Genomic DNA, 18,907 nt, shown 5'->3' with positions numbered 1-18,907 from the left:
CCCCATTGTGTGGGTCTCTCTCCCTTGAGGATTTACTGTCTTTGTGCCTGATCACAGGGAAGGCTGATACAAAGAACCAGTTCCTACTGAAAAGTGGGCAGAGTGGTGGGAATGTAGCAATGGCCTAAACGCAGGTGCAGCACATGTCTGGAACCTCGGTTCATTGGGTCTAAAGGACCCATATGTGCCGCATAGCCACACCAGAAAACACAACTTTGCCGGGTGATTTAGGTTGGGAGTTAAGAGATGGACCCCAGAAGTAGAATATTCACTGTCATTTTCAAGTCATGTAACCTTGGGCAAGCATATTGGTCAATGTTCCCCAAAAACTTGACTGGGCTTAGAAAAACCTAGAAACATGCCCTAGGAGTACCTGTGAGGTTGTTTCTACGGAGCTAGATGGTTTAAGTGGATAAACTAAGGAAGAAAGACCTACCGTGAATGTGGGCTAGGGTCCTGGAATGAGTTAAAAATAAAACATAAGACATTGAGGTGGGCACCACCATTTGGCTCTGTCTGCTTCCTGACTGAATGTGCCATGACCCCGCTTCCTGGACTGTACCCTCAAACTATGAGCCCAAATAAGCCTTGTCTTGTCTGGTTACTGTTGTCCGGTATGTTGTTACAGCAATGAAAAATCAAGACATTGCCGTGAGCCTCACCTCCTACCTCTGAAAGGCTTGGGGAATAATAATTGGGACGATTGGTGGGTGAGACTTGGTGACAGCCCTGCCCCTCCTAGGGAGTGACAGGCTCCTGGATTTATGGTCCCAGCAAGGGTATTAACTGAGAGGACATTCCATAAAGAACACCAGGAGCTCTCAGGAACCAGGAGGCAAACGTGCAGTGCGACGTTATACCCCTACCCTGCTGGGAACACCCAAGGACAGCAGGCTTTACTGTCGTATTCGAGGCTGCTGCCACCTTCACCTTCAGTGTCGAACATCCTGCCCTGGTTCAATAAATCTCAGGTGAGCTTTTTCAAAAATTAACAATTCCTCTTTTTATCCCAATCAACTATCGTAGGCAGGGCTTTGCATAGAGCAGGTACCAATAAAATAAAATAAAATAAAATAAAAACAAAAATAAAACTACAGGTTGAATAGATAGGACAGTGGGAGAGGAAAAACTGGGGAAGTAGAGTTTTCCCAGAAATGGGAGAATGCTGGGATCAAAGAGATGGACTTGCATTCGGTAGAACTGGAGGATACAGCTAAGGTCTGGGGAATAACCCTAGCAAACAGCAAAAGGCATAGGTAGCATCATACTAGCTTCATTTCTGTTGTGACAAATATCCTAACAGAAAAGCACTCAGGGAAGAAAGGGTTTATTTCAGTTTACAGTGTCAGGCCACAGGCCGTCGCTTTAGGGAAGACAAGGCAGCAGTCAAGCAGCTGGTCATATCACATCCACAGTCAACAGTAGAGAAAAACAGATTCACCCATATTGTCTAGCTTTCTTTGTCCCACTGCCTAGGGAATGATGCTGCCCAAAGTAGGCTGGGAATTCCTACTTCAGTTAAAGATCAAGACAATCCATAGACAGGCCCATAGGCCAACCTCACTCAGGGGCTCTCTTCTCAAGTGATCCTAGGTTGTGTCAAGCTGACATTTAAAATGAACCAAAAGAGGTAGGGAAACCATTGCTGCCAAACTAGTGCCTTTAGGTTGGCATGAAGGGGTCAGAGATGCCAGGATTCACTTGTTATATCACCTGGGCTCATCTGCCAAAGCTTCCTGTTCTAGCTCCTGATAACTCACCAGGATGGCCCATTCTTTCAACATCTTGCATCTCATTTGCAAGGGCATGTGGGTGGGGCTTGAGTGGTTATTCTGTCATTTCAGGGTAACAAGGAGTTATAAGAGTTCTGCCCACAGCCAATATGTGACACTGAGAGAATGTAGGCTCTTGATGGTCTATGCAAAAGATGTTCTCCTTGCCTTGCAGCTTAGAAAGTGTGAAACAGGGGCTATCTCATGCACGGACACTTCATCTGGGATTCCTGTTGTAAAAGATAAAACCTCAAGGGGCTGGGGAGATAGCTCAGTAAATAAAGTGCTTGCTTTGCAAGCATGAAGATCCAAGCTTGATCCCCAGGATTCGTGTAATAAAGGTGGGTGTGGTAGCATTCACTTAATAAACCCAGCACTGGGAAGGCGGAGACAAAAGGATGTCTGGGGATAGCAGACCAATCAGTCTAGACTAATTCATGAGCTCCAAGCCAATGAGAGATCCTGTCTCAAAAGAGGTGAGTGGTATCCCTGCAGATAGTAACTGAGGTAGTCTTCTTGCCTCCACACACACACACACACACACACACACACACACACACACACACACACGCACACACACACACTTGCATACAGGACTTCAACACAAGCTGACTTTTGTGAACAGGGGCTTCGCTAGGAAGCATTGGGAACAAGCAAAAGAAACTTAGTCTAGGTACTTATTCGGATGCCATTTAATCATAGGGAGAAACTAAAGTCAAGGTCCCAGGCTCTAGGGCAACTGGGGACTTCCCAACAGCTGAACAGCTTCTGTCGTAAACAGTCGTCTGAGTCCAGACATCACAGGGACTACTTGTAAGGAGACAGTTGTCTGAGTCCAGTCATCTCAAGGACAACTTCTCTGTCTTGCTGGCAGTGTCAAACAAGTCCATGTTCCCAGGCCTAGGAATGAACTATTCCACTTTTCCAAATGTTTTCTTAATTGTTTGTTAACCGGTAGAGAAAATGGAAATTGCTGTTATCTAAACCAAAGGTGCATACGTTGTAAAAAATATAAAACAAATTACCTGTTATGCCCTAATTAACTGCATGCAGCTGACTTGCTCCTTTCTCCCCTTATCATTCTGAGCTCTGGACCAAATGTCTTGGAGGATGAATAAAGGACCTTGAGCTCCAGACCTAATGTCTAAAGAATGAATTAAGGACCTTGAGGCCAGGTGCCCTGGACATGGCCCAATTTCCAACAGGTACTACCTTGTTTAACCCATGTCAAAATACAATTGGGTAACACTGCAGCTCACCCCAGCTTCCCTCTTGCTTTGTGTTCCCATTCTTTAAAAATGTTGTACAATCTCCCTTTGGGGCCACGGTTCAGACCACGAACTGGCCACCTCCCTGAGCGCTCAGAAAATAAAGCTTTCATTTTTAAGCTTCCATATCTGAAGTATGAATTTTCTCAGCTTCCACCCTAAACCCAACAGGTTCAGGTGCTGTTTTGGGTAAGACTGGTTCAAATTCCACATCACTGTCTGGTTTCTCTCCTGCAGGACTGATCCTGTTCTCAGTCCCTTGCCCCATAGCTCCAGCAACTCATTCTCTCAAGTTCAAATCTGGCTTTAGGGTAGAAGCCGAGATAGAATCACATGGCCTGGCGGATGCAACTTCGTTGGCTCAAGTCATAGGCCAACCAGTCCACAATGGAAGAGCCGTGGTCAGCTTGGGGATGTGTTTAACTGTCAGGGACTGGAAGAAGCAGGGTGAGGACTGGAGGGTCCACTTACCTATCAAGAGTGGGGGAGGAGCTGTTCCCCAAAGACATTTAGAGATGGGTCCTCTACTGCTAAGATAGCAAGTGCACACTACTGGGAGATCTTCCCTCCTGTGTTTAATTCATGTAGCACAAGACCCTTCTTTTTTGTGCAATCTTCTCTTCTTACCTAACAAGTTCCTGAGGGGGCCTGAGGAGCAGTCATCTTACTGCACAGTCATTTGTCTTCCTCCCTGCACTTCCGTTGCCCTTGGGACTACATCAGTCATCGGCAACAGGCTGCATCCAGGATTAGTTATCTTTTCATGTATTTGTTCCGTGGTCGGATCCTGGAGAGCAGAGGTCATGTCTTATTCATCTTGTGTCCCCCTTTGCACTTTGCCTGCTGTTCGGGGGGCATAGTGAGATAGTCTATAAATCTGTTGACAGATTGAACGACTGATTTATATGCTGCTAGAGCCAGAGGTAGATGGAATCTTGATTCGACTACAAAACTACAGAGAAAAAGACCTGTGTTCACCACATCATTTCTGAGAGATTGCTGATCTTCTCTGGACTAAATAATGTTGCTGAGGTCAAGATAAATACCTTCTGTGAAGCCCAGCCTCGCTACTGCTGTCATTTCTATTTCTAAGGGATTGAGTGAAGGCCAGAGGAATGTTGGTCTTAGCTGCCCAGCTCCCTGAGGAGATCATATCTTCTGACGAAGGCTCTGTAAAAGGGAACAGGTGCAGAGGTGGGGGAAAGCGATCGTGGGATGAGGGAGCAGGTGTCAGTCTTCAGAGGCTCCGCCCCAGGCAAAGAGCCAGAGCCCTAGGGACCTGCCACTGACTCTGTGATGTTCCCAGGCTTTAATAGATTTTGTTTGCAGCCCTCTGTTAGTTTTGGGAATTCCTGTCTACTTTCTGGAACCCCTCATAACCCAGCACACATAACATGGAGAGCAGAGAGGATGAGGGATCAAAATTAGATCACTTTGGGTGCTCAAATACCCTCCTTAAAAGGCTGCTCTGGTTCAGAAGACACAGTGACTAATTTTGCAAATGCCTTGCAATCCATTCGAACCAGGAGATTTGTTCCTTTGTGACTCGTGCCCACAAACAACTTTCAAAGAGGGAGACCCAGTGACTTGCTCAGCCTTTCAGATGCTTCTAGCCTGTCACCAATCACAAATGTCACAATGTTAATGAAGGGGAAGGGTGAAAAAGTGTTGTTGGTAATAGACGAGTAAAACAGGAGGTGGTAATTGGAGCAGAGAAGGAAGGACGCAGACCCGAGGCGAGTAAGAGGTCAAAAGGGGGCTCGAGAAAGGAGTGTAGCCAAATTTGTGACTGCACGGGCCACCCAGTGTCTCGCCCTCCACGCAGTCAGCCTGAGGCGAGGAGGCGGGGCTCGGTTTGAGTCTCCGCCCCATGCCTCGCCCTTCCTAGAAGACCCCGCCCTCAGATGATCCCGCCCCACTGCGAGGAGTCTTTCAGCCCAGGCCCCGCCTCCGAGCCCAGAAACTCCGCCCTGCACCCAAATCCCGGAAGCGAGAGTTGCTCCGCCTCTTCCGAGCCGGGTCGCGACCTTGAGGCTGGGAGTCGGGTTTCGGAGCGTGCCGGGCCTTCGCCCGCCCTGCAGCCCCCTTTCTCACCATGGCCGCGGCCCGGAACCTGCGCACCGCGCTCATATTCGGAGGCTTCATCTCTGTGGTCGGAGCCGCCTTCTACCCTATCTACTTCCGGCCCCTTCTGCGGCTGGAAGAATACCGTGAGTGACCTCTGACCCCGCGCAGTGGCTGCTCCCAGCGCTACCCCGAAGTCTTTAAGCCCCTACCCTAACTGTTCAAGGAGTACTGAGGAAGGAGGTGGACTTAGGAGTGAGGCTACCCAGGGTCCAGGCTCGCCCAGTGCAGCCCGGTGATCTCGGACAAGTGGCCCCACCTCCGACCTTCAATGTTAAGAGTCTAAATAATCAGTTGCAGGATCAGCCACAGAACTGGAGCATCTTAGGGGTCACAGAGGTGATGTGTATGAAAGCAGCCTGCACACAGCAGGTCAACACTAACACTAGTTCACACACAGTTACTATATACTGAATATTTAATGTGTCAGGTTAGTCATATATCGAATCATTGAATTTGCACAGCCTTCCCTTGAGGTAGGTACTACCCATTTTACAGATGGAGGTCACACAGCTAGTAAGTGGTGGGGGAAATGTTCCAACCCAGTCTTCTGCCTGCAGAGCCCTCCCCTCCATTCACCCAGGCTGAGATGGTACTTTAGTGGGAGCCTTGATCATCCTGAGTTGAAAGGTGTTTTTATGGTGCATCATTGCCGTCCCCTAAGATGTCTTGGAGCGGAAATATTTCAAAGCTAAACTGTTAACCTGGGTTTTGAGTTTTTCCTCAAATCGTTTTTTTAGATTCTGCTGGTTTCCTTCGTTTTAAGCTGGTTGCTCACATGACAATGGTGAATGCCGGGGGAGTCATTTTTTTCCTTAATCATTCAGGTCCTATCATTCTAAAAGCCAAACTCTCCTTCCTGGAGACCTATACCTCAGCAAGGATTAGCACTTTGATACATCTGAAGCCATCTGTCAGAGAGGAGAGATGAGGCATTAGAGGATCATTTTGTTCTCCAGGAACCTGAACCATCTTGAAGATGAAGAGGGCCAGCCCAGCCCCCTGGGGAATATTAGCCGGAGCTGAAGCTTGGCGGTTTGACGCTTCATGTAAATGCTCTGACCATCTCTAGTGCTGTAGCACTTGGGTTCCAGAGGCAAAGCAGTTTCAAGTACACACACGAATCCCCTGGCAGCAGCTTTTTACCAGCTCAGACTGAGACGGTCTCTGTGCTTCCTGCCTACAAGTCCTTCTGCATACCCCGTGTGTGGAAGGAACATGGGCTGTGTAGGGTCCTGCAGAATTCATCTCCATCCTTTTCCCTTGCTGGGTCCATGCCCGGGGCTATTTTATTACAGCTTCTAGAGTTGGACTCGAGACAGAAAGATCTGCTGTGGGTTCCCTTCGAAAACTCCCAGTTCTGAAAACGGGTATGGTTCTTAGCCAGTGTGCTATCTATCTGGAGTTGGTTTTGCTTGTCACAGCTAAGGGACAGAAGGGGAGGTGAGTAGGTTATTAGTATCTACTAGATAGGATCCAGGATAAATTTTCCATGATGCACAGAAGTCACCTGTGAGGAAGCATCAAAGGGTGAGGGCTGCCCAGCTCTTAATCAGTGAGTCAAGAGGAGACATGGCTTCCAGGAATACTCCCCAGTCTTTGGCTGACCAAGTTGCTTTAGACGGGCAGGTCAGGCTCCAAGGCTGTCCATACCCGCTTACCTTTTAGCTTATTAAAATAATTCAGCCAACTTTAACCAAAAGTTGTAACTAAATCTTTCAAGAAAGTCATACTAAACAGCTAATTTTTATCTGAAGTTAATTTTTAACACCCTTCCAAGCACTTCAACTCTACCAAGCCATTTAGTGCTCATAATAACCCTTTGTGGTAGCTGTTAGCTGAATGACATATAGACAGGGTATTTCCTCACTCTGAACCTTGCCCCCCCCCCCCCAGCCCCCTAGGCTGTGGTGATGGTGTTTACTGAACTGAATTTACAGGCTTAGGGTGAATTAAGTAGAGCATTACTTGTAGAAGTCTCTAGTATAGTCTCATATGAGGAATTGTACAAAAAGCACTTTTAAAAGAGGGCTTTGGTGAGGGACGAGCTATAAGCAGTTGTGTGCCTAAGGCCAGCGACCCAGCCCTAAGCATGTCCAGCTGGCTCAACGTATGCTCAGGAACTGGGAGCCTGCTGTGCAGGTGAGCTTCTCAGCCCATTTCAATCCTCAGTATTTATAGTATTTCACTGCTTTCCTTTCATATACTCAGCCTGGATTTTAGCTGTCACTTGGGTCTGGTACAGTTTAGATGTGGGGCAGAGCTGGGCTGACCCCAGTCTCTTCCCCTGCCACCCTTCTCACTCCGTCCTGGCCATGTGCATCTTGTGTAGTGTTTTAGCCCAAGCATTCTCTGCCCCTTTACTCACTAACATCACTGTTTTATCTTTACTCACCAACTCTTCGTCTTTCCCATGCGCCCCTCGTGCTTTTCTTGTGTGCATTATTATTTTCTTTTTCTTAAAGCTGAAAAGAAATGTGTGCTGTTGAGAGGGTGGATGTATGGCAGCTTATGTGTGTCAATTTCGGAGGACAACTCTGGAGTCATTTCTCCCCTGTTTTAACATAGGCTGTGGGGGTTGGATTTAGGTCATTGGGCTTGCATGGTAAGTGCTTTACCGGCTGAGCTGTCTTGCTGGCCCCGGTTGAGGTCTTTCTGAAATACACCTGGTACTAGTTCTTTGGTGAGAATTTGTAATAGGAACCTGTTTTGGTTTGTTAGGAAATGTGGAGCCCTCTGGGTCGTTGGCACTGGTTCTGCCATTTGTCCTTCAAGGGCAGTCATCTGGCTTGCTTAATTAAAACCCTGCAGTTACCCACTGCTATCCTCAGAGTCCAGCCAGTGGAGGTTATTGAAGTATTTTAACAAGGTGACTAGATTCACTGTGGGCCAGCTTCAGTACCACTGTGGGGAAGAGGGACCTGAGGGGGAAGAAAGAGGCAGAAAGATTGGTAATGAAAAGCACTCTCATTTTTTGGCATCAGGAAATGGTACCCAGCCTATATCAGAACACTTAAGGGACTGGGACTGGTACACAAGGACGTGTGACTGATGAGCCTTGTCTTACTGTTCTGTCGCTGTAAAGAGACACCATGGCCATGGCGACTCTTTTGAAAGAAAGCATTTAATTGGAACTTGATGACAATTTCAGAAATCTAGTCCATTTTTGTTGTGGCAGAGAACATGGCAGCACACAGACAGATATGGTGTTGAAGAAGTAGCTAAGAGTTCTACATCTGGATCTGTAGGCAGCAGGAAGGAAAGCCACTGAGCCTGGCTTGGACTTTTGAAACCTCAGTACCCTCCCCCTAGAGGTGTGTGCCACACCTACTCCAACAAGGCCACACCTCCTAATTCTTTCAAATAGTGCCACCTTCTGGTGACCAAGCACTTAATGGCTCCCATCTCCCTAACTCCTGTAACTAGAAGGTGGTCCTGGTGATGGTGACAGCCAATTGGAAGTCAGCAGTTTAAGGGATGAGAATGAATAGGTACCATTTTGGACAACTGGAGGGTTGGGCAGTGTGCACTGAAGCTTTGGCCGGTGATCCAGGATAGGAAGACATAGTGAGTGCCTAGAACACCAGCATGGGAAGGGCTGATAAGTGGTCAGCAGGGAAAAGCCCTCAGAGGAGTCTCAGGTGGAGTGGACACAGAGAGGCTTAAAGTTAAGAGATCCCCCATAGCATCAGGAAGACAGCTCTTCATAGAAGGGATGTGGCCTCCAGCTAGGTTGCTTAGAAATAGTAGAGATGAGTGGAAGTATCCATTAGACTATGAAAGAGATGATAAAAATAAACATGGTTAATGCTTTCAGTGGTTTGAACAAGAAGTGAGCAAGAAGATTGCTACAGATCACAGAGTAAGTGAATGGTCTGTTAAATGGACGTGTCTATTGGTAGGAGCACGGCCACCCTTGAAACAGGCTGAGGGACTAAGAGTAGTCTTGCTTCTTGCTTTTAGTTTGGGCTGGGAGCCATGGGAACACCAGGAGAGTCCAGTAAATTGAAGTGCTGGAGAGAGGCCAGTCTATAGAGGAAGGTATCCATAGGCTCCAGAGCTCAGGGAGACACGGCCTTGGGCAGTCAAAGCACCTGTTCCCACAACGTAGAAAGGATAGGTATGGATGCGGGAACACGTGGTCCTGGCATGGTGAGGTGTGCATAGTAGGTCACAGCTTCTGTTGTCTGACACAGGATGGCAATCCCTCTCTGTAAGTGAAGTACATTGTCCAAGTGTTATCTTCTAACTGCCCTCTGATGAGGCTGATGAGAGGGCTCACCAGCTACTCACTGCCAAACCTGCTGACCCAAGTTTGATGCTGCATGGTAGAAGGAAAGAACCACAGGGTGTCAGGGAGAGTCCAGCAGCTTTCAGGTAGAGAGCTGTCCTACCTCATTCATAGGGAGAATAAACATCATATGGAATGCTTACGAGAAGGGTTTGTATTAATATAAGTAGTGATTCAGTAGCCCAGGGAGAGGTGGTTCTCGTCAGTGCTGAGGTGGGCAGTCCGTCCTGGAATGCTCTTTGCTGGGCTCCTGTGACTCTCCCTCCCCCTGAGCTGTTGGTTTGCTTCTGCCCTCGGCTGCGTTTTAATTCCCCCATGCCTCTGACCACCCTGTATACATTTGTTATTCATTCAGATCTGGCTGTTCCAGTGAGTGGGCCACAGTTCTTAGTGTCAGGTCCCTCAGGCCAGCCTGCTTGTGGGGAGTTAGGGCCGGGCAGAGAGTGTAGGACTGAGTAGGCCCCATGATTTCCGCTCCAGTAGGATAAGCTCCAGTAGACAGCGGGAATGAGAAGGAAGACTCCCTGTCAAACAGAGCAAAAGAGAGCCCAGTGATAGCTATGCAGCAGACCACTGTGACAAGTGTGTCTTAGTGCACTTCCTTTTGACATTGAACGTGATCTTTAGCTCTCCCACTGACTTGTCAAGACTTGAGTAACAGTTGTTCACTGGAGTGAGATCAAGGTCAATCCATCCACGATAGCTCAAGTCCTGTTCTAATTCTTGGGGAGGTAGCAGTTAGCCTTGGGGCCTGATGGTCTGAAACCACAGTTCTGCTGTGCTTCTGGAGGGAGCCCCGGCATTGCTTTTTCTCTTTCTTCCTCTTGCCTGCTGGTGGGGTTTGTCTGAGTACTTAGTGGATCATACCTTGAAGCCTGACATGTCTTTATATCCTACAAGCAGTCCAGTTCAGAGTCTGGCTCTGTAAAAATAGCATGTATTTCGGGCATCCAACTCAAATAATGAAGTAGGATGGAGTAAGAGCTTTTTTTTTTTTTTTTTTTTTTGTTTGTTTTCTTTTTTATCTTGATCTTTCCTACTTTTAGTTCGATAGACAGAAATACAACATCATGGGTTGTTACCAGAAAGGCCAGACTCATTTGTTCTTGACATTGGCCTTGTCCAGTGTCACTGCATGATAATTGCTGGGTGGACACAGATCCTGACTTCCTGACCTCGTCCACTTAATGCCCTGTCAGGGTGCCTGTAAGAAAGTGAAGTTACAGAGCGACAGGGTGAATGGTTACATGGGTGAGCTGGAGGAGACCTAATTCTCCTGCTTCTCGCCTGTGTTCTCTCTGCTGTGCCTTGCTGCCCCCAGTTGAAATTGTATTGTATATCTGATAGAATGAGATTACCAGAAATCACTTGATGTGCAAAATGCCTTTCTTGTAAGGGCATTTCCCCTATCACATCCCAGGTACTTAGAATATGCTTTTCACACCATTCACCATGTAATTGAGCAGAATGCAGAGACAGGCTGAAGTCCTGTTTCCTAACTGGCCCTTTACAGCTCTCTGAATCCAGTCTGCTTTTGATGAGTGTAGATGTGTTTACAGTACAAAGAGCAGTGATGGAAGTGGCCACTAGTCTCCAGCTCAGGTGAGCTGCAACAGTGGTGTGGCCCACACCAACAGTTCCCTCACTGCCCACTCTGAAATGGTACCTTTGATCTCAGCCATCTGTTTCCCACTGTGGTTCTGTCCTCCTAGCCAGCTGCTTCACAAACCTGCTATTCCATGTCTGGTGCCCCACCCCCATCCCCTGCCAGCTTCTTCACACCTGTTATCCCATGTCCGGTGGACCCCCATCCTCTGCCAGCTGCTTTACACCTGCTATTCCATGTCTGGTGTCCCCCATCCTCTGCCAGCTGCTTCTCACCTGCTCTCCCATGTCTGGTGCCCCCCCACCCTCTGCTAGCTGCTTCACACCTGCTATCCCATGTCCGGTGGACCCCCATCCTCTGCCAGCTGCTTCACACCTGCTATTCCATGTCTGGTGTCCCCCCATCCCCTGCCAGCTGCTTCACACCTGCTATTCCATGTCTGGTGTCCCCCCCCATCTCCTGCCAGCTGCTTCACACCTGCTATTCCATGTCTGGTGGCCCCCCATCCCCTGCCAGCTGCTTCACACTTGCTCCTACAGCTGTTTGTTCTCCTCAGTCTGAGTTTCAGTCACCATTCTGTCCCTGTGTCCTCTTGGATTTATGACCATTTGGTATCCCTGGTCACTGTTTCCCACTTGGTGTTTGTAGTTCCCAGCTGCTCCAGTGCACTTTGGGTTCTGGACTCTCCTGTAAATGGACTGCAGAGCCTAGGTGGCAGCAGCAGAATGGAACTGCCAAGGAAGTCCTTACATCTGACCAGCTATTTGTGAACAGGTAGACACTTGAACAGCCATCCTGGAATGGCAGTGTGTTGTTGGACTTTCTTATCTGGCTCTTTTGCAGTTGCACTTTTTTTTTTTAATTAAGAGAAAGCTCAAGTGACAGAAAAGATCCAAGGATAGAAGCACAAACCTTCGTGTCCTTCACCTGGGTTTGCTGGTCGTTAACAGCCACCGCGTTTGCTCTCCTTCCACACTCACTAGATTGCAGTCATCACCATTATTTTGTGAGCCATTTAAAAGTAGGTTGAAGGCATTATGAGCTTTTATTCCTAGGTACTTGAGCCTGTTTTTGCTAAGAACAGGGACATTCTTTTACCTAATCACAGTATAGTTACGAATTCAGGAAATTTAATATTGATACAGCACAGCTGTCTAGTACAGAGACCATATCCAAATGTTGCCATTTGTCCCAATTACGCCAGGTTGTGACTTGCCTTTTCTTTGACTGCCGATTGTGGAAGGAGATGGAGAGGGAAATGAGGTCTGGCTTTTCTCTGCAGGCTTGCCTGCTGGTGCTTCATTAGAGCATCCTCAGAAAAACACTTGGGAGTCTGCGTTTGTATGATGGTCAGGGTTAAATACAGTACCAGGTCCCACAACAGATTTATCTCCCACTGCAAACCTTTGCTCATTCTCAGACTTAAAGTTAGGAAGATTCTTTTACTACCACACAAAGTCAGCCTACCTGCATGTATAAACAGCTTTAATAACATTCCATGGCCCTTTGACTAGAGAGAACTATCCTGTTAAAACTACAAATCAAATCTCAGCCTTAGCACCAGGGGGCAGAGTTGAGCTTGCTGGGATCCTGGAGTGGGGAATTTTCTAACTCTGGGTCTGCAGTTGGGTTTTAGGCATTTTACATGCAAACTTGCTCACCCCTCAAGTCAGTAGTTAGCTTATTTGCCCACATAACTAAAGCTTCCTGCTGCCTCCCCTGTTTCCGTGAGGTTCATAGATGTTTGCTGTTCCTCCAGTGACAATGAAATAGAAACCTGTCAGCTTCATCAAGAAGACTATGTTAAATCCTGAAAGACTGGTTTCTGTTTTCCCATTAGCAGATTCTGCATTCTCAAATAAAGTGTCTTTGTGTGATCTTCTGAATTTCCATAAGACTTTCTTGGCCTCGGAGTATTTATTAAAACATTAGTGGATCAGAGAAGCAAGTGGATTTAGACAGGAGCTAATACCGGTTATCAGTCGTCAGGAATAGTTTAGCTTGCCTGTCCAGGCCAAGCCACTGAGGTGGCTGCATCAGGGCCCAGATTATGAGGAGCTTATAGCCTACGTAGAACAAATCTCGAGCCGTCCAGCCTCATTAGCAATTAGCAGGAAGGTGTGGAGACAGGGATTCCTCACTCAGATGGGTCTTCACTGCATGACAAGGTCGCAGCACAATTAGGCATTCTGTCCCTACCACCCAGCTAGCAGCTTCCACCCAGGGCTGCCTGGCAGTCTGCCAGCATCTTGGACTCTGCAGTGGTACCTGCTTCTTAGAGAATGGGTTTGGTACATTAGGATGGCCAAGTTTCTTTTGTCTGCGCATCTAGAATGCTTCATAACAATTATTTTTCAAACTTTACTTCTTCCTGCCTTCACAATAGTAGAGATTTCTTAGGTCTGAAAAAATCTATTTTTGTTCTTGGCAAGACTCACGACAGTGTGATGTTTTTCGGGCTGGGCACTAAGTACTAGTTTGAGACATCCATACTTTGAAACTTCCCTGTCGATATTGTGGGGCTCTGGTCTGCAGAGTGTGATGTCTTCTAGAATGAGAACACACCTGTGTTGTTACGTGTCATTGTCCCCTTGACTTAGAGAAGGTCTGTTGGCATGTGCAGGTCCATAACATAGGTGCGCGGTTAACCTGCTAGTTGGAGAGAGGCACTGTGAACCCACTAGGCCAGTGGAAATAGGTAGCCCACTGGGACTTGTCTTCTCCTTGTCGGTAGAAGTAGACATCAAGATTCCCACAGCCCCATCACCCGATAAAGTTAGTATTGATGATAAAGTTAGTATTGGTAACACTATCAGGTAAGTCATTTAGGACTGACTTTCTGTTTCAACACCAGTTTGAAGGAAGTTTGGTGACTATCAGAGTTGGTGGAACCCTGTTCCTGTTCTTGCCGCAGGCCTGTGAAGGAGGCAGACTGACCTAATAGCAATGAGAGCTGAGAGTGGCTGTAAGAGGCAGTCGGTCTATTAAAACAAAAGCCTGATTACTGCATTTAATCACTGCAACTTAGGAGTCAACATCCTTGGCACCCGTCTTTCTTCTAAAAAGCCACCATTTGTCAAGACACTTAAGATAATAATTCTTTGTTGTCACAGGCTTCAGGTTTCTTCCAAACCACTTAGAAAGATGTGACGGAGAACTTGAAGCCCACACTCATAAAATGCTTGATTTCTCCTGGCCTCTGCCTGTTGTGCATCTCCAGAGTGCCAGGCTTAGCTGCTGCAGCTACAGCAAGCTCACTAATTGGCACGGCACCTGCAATCAATTAGGGAAGCTTCAATTACCCAAACCAAAGCCACCCACCCAAAGATTAATTTTCTGCTCTATTTCCTATCAAAAACATAGCATATTTAGCTTGGAGTCCAGTCCTTCAGTGGAGTGTTTTTAGCCACCGTTTTCCTGATAACTGTGCCTGTCCCTTCTTTGCAGCAGCGCTCCCCTTGTAATGTCGTCACACCCACCAGCTCTTCAAAACTGTTCTTTCTGTTGTGCGTGTCCTTTCTAAAATGCTGAGATCACAGGGAAAAGATGTTGGTTGAGAGCTTTTTGTTTGAAGTGTGGCTTTTTTTTTTATGTCTAGGATCTATTTTCTACAACCTAAAAGCTTTAAGCAATGACATCCCTGAATTGAATCACACTCCAAAATACGCCTTGTAATTGGCCCATGTAAATAGAAAAAAAAAAATGCCCACACCTCCTTTCTAAAGAGTGTTTGTTCTGTTGTGTTTCTCAGAGAAGGAGCAGGCTGTAAATCGAGCTGGTATCGTCCAGGAAGATGTGCAGCCACCAGGTAAACTTAAAAATTCCAGACGATCCCTTCTGGGACACGTGGCATGAGTGTTTGCTTTGCTGTGGATTGGGGGTGGTTTTTCTCTCTGGAACCTGATATTGTTTATGATAGTTCCTGTCTTGTCAGGGCTATCCAAGACTTCATGCTAACATTTCAATACCTAGTACTTTTCACAGGATTTCTGGGTCCCTCTTTTATACTTGGTAAGTGGACATAAAATATAATTAAGTATGCAGCAGATCACCTGCTTTGCAGCCGCCCATCCCAAGCACTCTGTAAATACCACCCTCATGGGCAGATAGTGTTTATGGGTGAGCTTTGCTCTGGGATTCAGTTTCCTACAGAAGTTCTCAAAGCTGCCATCAGGGTTAAGTGGGATGTGCCTTTCTGATTATGAGAGGTTTTCTAACTTATTAACCAAACTTCTGGGGTTGGGAATTTAGCTCAGTGGTAGAGTGCTTGCCTAGAAAGTGCAAGGCCCTGGGTTTGGTCCTCAGCTCCGAAAAAGGGAAAGAAAAAACAAACAAAAACAAACAAATAAAACCAAACTTCTGCAGTCTGGGGGTCTAGGGTAGGTCCATTTCTTCCTGGTAGGGAATAGTTCCTAAGCCTTTAAAAACCCTTGGGGTTGGGGATTTGGCACAGTGGAAGAGCACTTGCCTAGTAAGCGCAAGGCCCTGGGTTCGGTCCCCAGCTCCGAAAAAAAGAAAAGAAAAAAAAAAAAAAAAACCCTCATAGCTGCCGTGGCTGCCTTGTCGCAGGGTTGCAGTGGCTACTCTCACCCATCTCAGGGTCTCAGCCCATGGAAATTGCATGGCTCAGCTTCCACATCATCCTGTTTGTGTGGGATCAAGGGGGTGTGCTCAGTCATTTAACAATGAATTCTGATGGGGCATTTGTGTTTCTATCCATAGGGTTGAAAGTGTGGTCTGATCCGTTTGGCAGGAAATGAGGCTGTCAGCAAGTCTGATGAGGAAAGTGGACATCTTCATCCTGTGCACTCTGCAGTGAGGACAATAGATGGCTCACTGTGGCAGCCTGGCTGAGAGGGAACTCTCATGCTGCTAGCCAGAGCCCTTGTGATAGAGACTGTGTGCAAAGACAGTGCTTCCCTTAACTCCCTGGAGAACCTGAACAGATGACACCATTAAGAAGTACCTTGTGGCTCCATTGACTTTGCAGGAGCAGAGCCAGCCTGCAAGGCTGTTTGCGGATCTGCAGCTCATGCAGTCTTTATCACGTCCCAGCTGAGATGTGAACACCAGCAACCTGTGGCTCAAGGCCCTCGGCTGCTTTGACACCTTCTGAATAAGCGATTTTAGTGCAGATGGCCCAGCCACACTGCCTCCAATGGCTCTTTGAGGATGTTTCGATTGATAAAGCTGTTTGAAAACAGGATCCTTGGCACTGTTCAGGAATGTATACTGCTCAGCTTAACCATCTCATCGAAAGTCACCGTGTGTGGAAGTAAATAGAAGCAAGTCACTCTAGACTGTACCACACACAGTTGAATCCTGCGTGAGCCTGCAGATATTAAAATGGTTTCTCTTAGTTTGCTGTTGTATACTGTTTGTGTGTTTGTGTGTGTGTGTGTGTGTGTGTGTGTGTGTGTGTGTGTGTGTGGTGTGTGTGGTGTTGGTGTGTGGTGTGTGTGTGGTGTGTGTGTGTGTGGTGTGTGTGTGTGTGTGGTGTGTGTATGTGTGATGTGTGGTGTGTGTGTGTGTGTGTGTGTGGTGTGTGTGTGTGGTGTGTGTGTGTGGTGTGTGTGTGTGTTTTATTTAGGTGGGTGGTGTTTGTTTGCTTTGGCTTTTGTTTTTTGAGATACTCTGTCAGAACCTTGAACTCCCAGAGATCCACCTGTCATTGCCTGGTAGAATTTTTTTGTAAATTGAATTCTGATGTGAAGAAGTAGTTCTATTGTCTAGATTCTATTTGAGTAGATTTCTATGTAGTGGTACCAAGGTCCTCAGCATACTTCTGTGACAGCTGTTGTATTAGTGTATTAGGGTTCTCCAGAGGAACAGAACTGATGAAATGAATACACACACACACACACACACACACACACACACACACACACACACACACACATATTATTAGAAGGACTTACAGGCTGTGGTCCACCTATTCCAATCATACCTGTCTTTCAATGGAAAGTCCAAGAATCTGATAGTCGTTCAGTCCTTAAGGCTGGATTAAATATGTACCAGAATCCTGAAAAAGTAGACTGTAACGCCAGAGAGCAATGGCGGCAGGCCAAGAGCACATGCCTCCTTGCATGTCCTTCATACAGGCTTCTACTAGAAGGCGTGGCCCAGACTGAAGGTGGCTCTTACCACCTCAGAAGATCCAGATTAAAGGTCGGTCTCCCACCTCAAATGATTCAGTTAAGAAAAATCCCTCACAGGTGTACCCAACCACTTGGGTTTTAGTTAATTCCAGTTAGAGTCAAGTTGAGGACCAAGAATGGCCACTAGAGCTGTTAATGGAGTGCCAGTCATCCAGCAGGCTCCTCACCAGGAGTTGGCCGCAGTGACCGTAAGAACCAGTTTCCTCTTGGTGCTTTTATTTTCTTCCTCACGTGCTTCCATGTCTTTACTTCTGTGTCTGTCTTTTGCCTTCCCCACCCCCATGTCTCCCCTTCTCCTTTGATCCTCTTTCATTCCTGGTGCTCTGCGGCCTCCTGGGACATGACTGGGTACTGAAGAGCCAGTCTGTTCTTAGCGGAAAGCCATGTGTTTCTGTAGCCTGTGTTTTCCTGAGGTGCTTGGTGGCATAATTTCATAATTGTCCACTTGGCATTTTCTTAACACGATGCTGGCCCAATTATGTAATGACTGGCAAACAGAAATGAGATTGATAGTTCTAAAACCAAAGTCATCATTTTGGGGAGACATTGCCTAACATATAATTGACTCTCAGTTAACAACCCAACAGAGGGAGTTGACTAATTAGTTGTGCATTGCCTACTGTTTTCCTTGGAGAGAGCACCAAGTTATGTAATTTAAAGTCAAATCGTGCAGATGCTCAATTGAGCCTTATGACTGAGGTGAGTACATCTGTCTGGGAGGACTTCTGGGCTAAGGGACTGTGGAAGCAGACTCAGCATCTCCTGAGTCAGATCTTTGTCCCGGGCCTACCTCTCCCTGCCTTCAGTCTACCTTTTTTCAGTGGTACAAGAGTTTTCCACCCTCAGTCACCTTGATGCTTGAAGCAGGAGCATTCTGTGTCTCAGACAATACTGCTGAGGGCTGCCCATGCCCCCGTGAGTTGTGAGAGATGCCCTACTAAGGATGGACGGAGGGCCTCAGGATCCAAGAGTCCTACTGTGCGCCCCTCTCCCAAGGACAGTGATTGAAGCACTTTGCTTACAAGAGGCAGCTTAGATGCATTTAGGAAATGGGTCTGCCATTGACTAGATCCACTGGATTCTAATTTGGTGGTTTCCAGGGGAAGGTAATCATTTCCCAAGTGCTCTGAACAGCAGCACTTCCTACTGTCGCCTTTCTGGGACTAGAGACTTCCCCATTAGGGAAAATCAGATCATTACATCCTTAAACCTTTTGATCTCAGGATAGCTTTACACTCTTTTAAATATACTGTCTCAAGGCTGTAAGCAGGAGAACAGTGGAAGGTGGACCCAAGGTCCTGCTTTACCCTCTGCGTGCACACTCACCATGACAGTTTTAAAAACTCTACATTGTGCTCATGGAAATTATACCTATAGAAAATGCACCATATTACTAGAACCTCAAAGCAAAAAGTGTAAGAATTACATTACTTTAAAAGCCTCAATTATGATTGTGTATATTAATAGAATGTTGTATGAGAAAACTTATTTTTTGAAACAATTTCTGAGGCTGGGGAAACAGTTTGATGGGTAAGATCACTTATTATGTGATGAGCATGAGGACCTGAGTTCAAATCCCCACAACCACGTGAAAAGCTGAACCGGCCACATGCATCTGAAACCTCAGCACTGTGAAGGAAAGACAGGAAAACCACCGAGGGTTGCTGACTGCCAGGCAAGCTCCAGGT

At 46.9% G+C, this 18,907-nt stretch overlaps 1 protein-coding gene across 1 annotated transcript; it reads left to right on the top strand.

Annotated features, from left to right (window-relative positions):
- Positions 1-5,039: 5,039 nt before the first annotated feature.
- Smim20 (small integral membrane protein 20) lies at positions 5,040-16,420 on the top strand. Its single transcript, NM_001134639.2, is given in 3 exon segments — positions 5,040-5,250; positions 14,813-14,869; positions 15,784-16,420. Coding segments are annotated over 3 exon segments (210 nt in total). The 5' UTR covers positions 5,040-5,135; the 3' UTR covers positions 15,822-16,420.
- The last annotated feature ends 2,487 nt before the right edge of the window (positions 16,421-18,907 follow it).

The sequence above is a fragment of the Rattus norvegicus genome, chromosome 14, assembly GCF_021556685.1.
Source record: "Rattus norvegicus strain SHRSP/BbbUtx chromosome 14, alternate assembly SHRSP_T2T, whole genome shotgun sequence".
Taxonomy (NCBI): Eukaryota; Metazoa; Chordata; class Mammalia; order Rodentia; family Muridae; genus Rattus; species Rattus norvegicus.
This window is presented reverse-complemented; position numbering and strand designations above follow the sequence as displayed.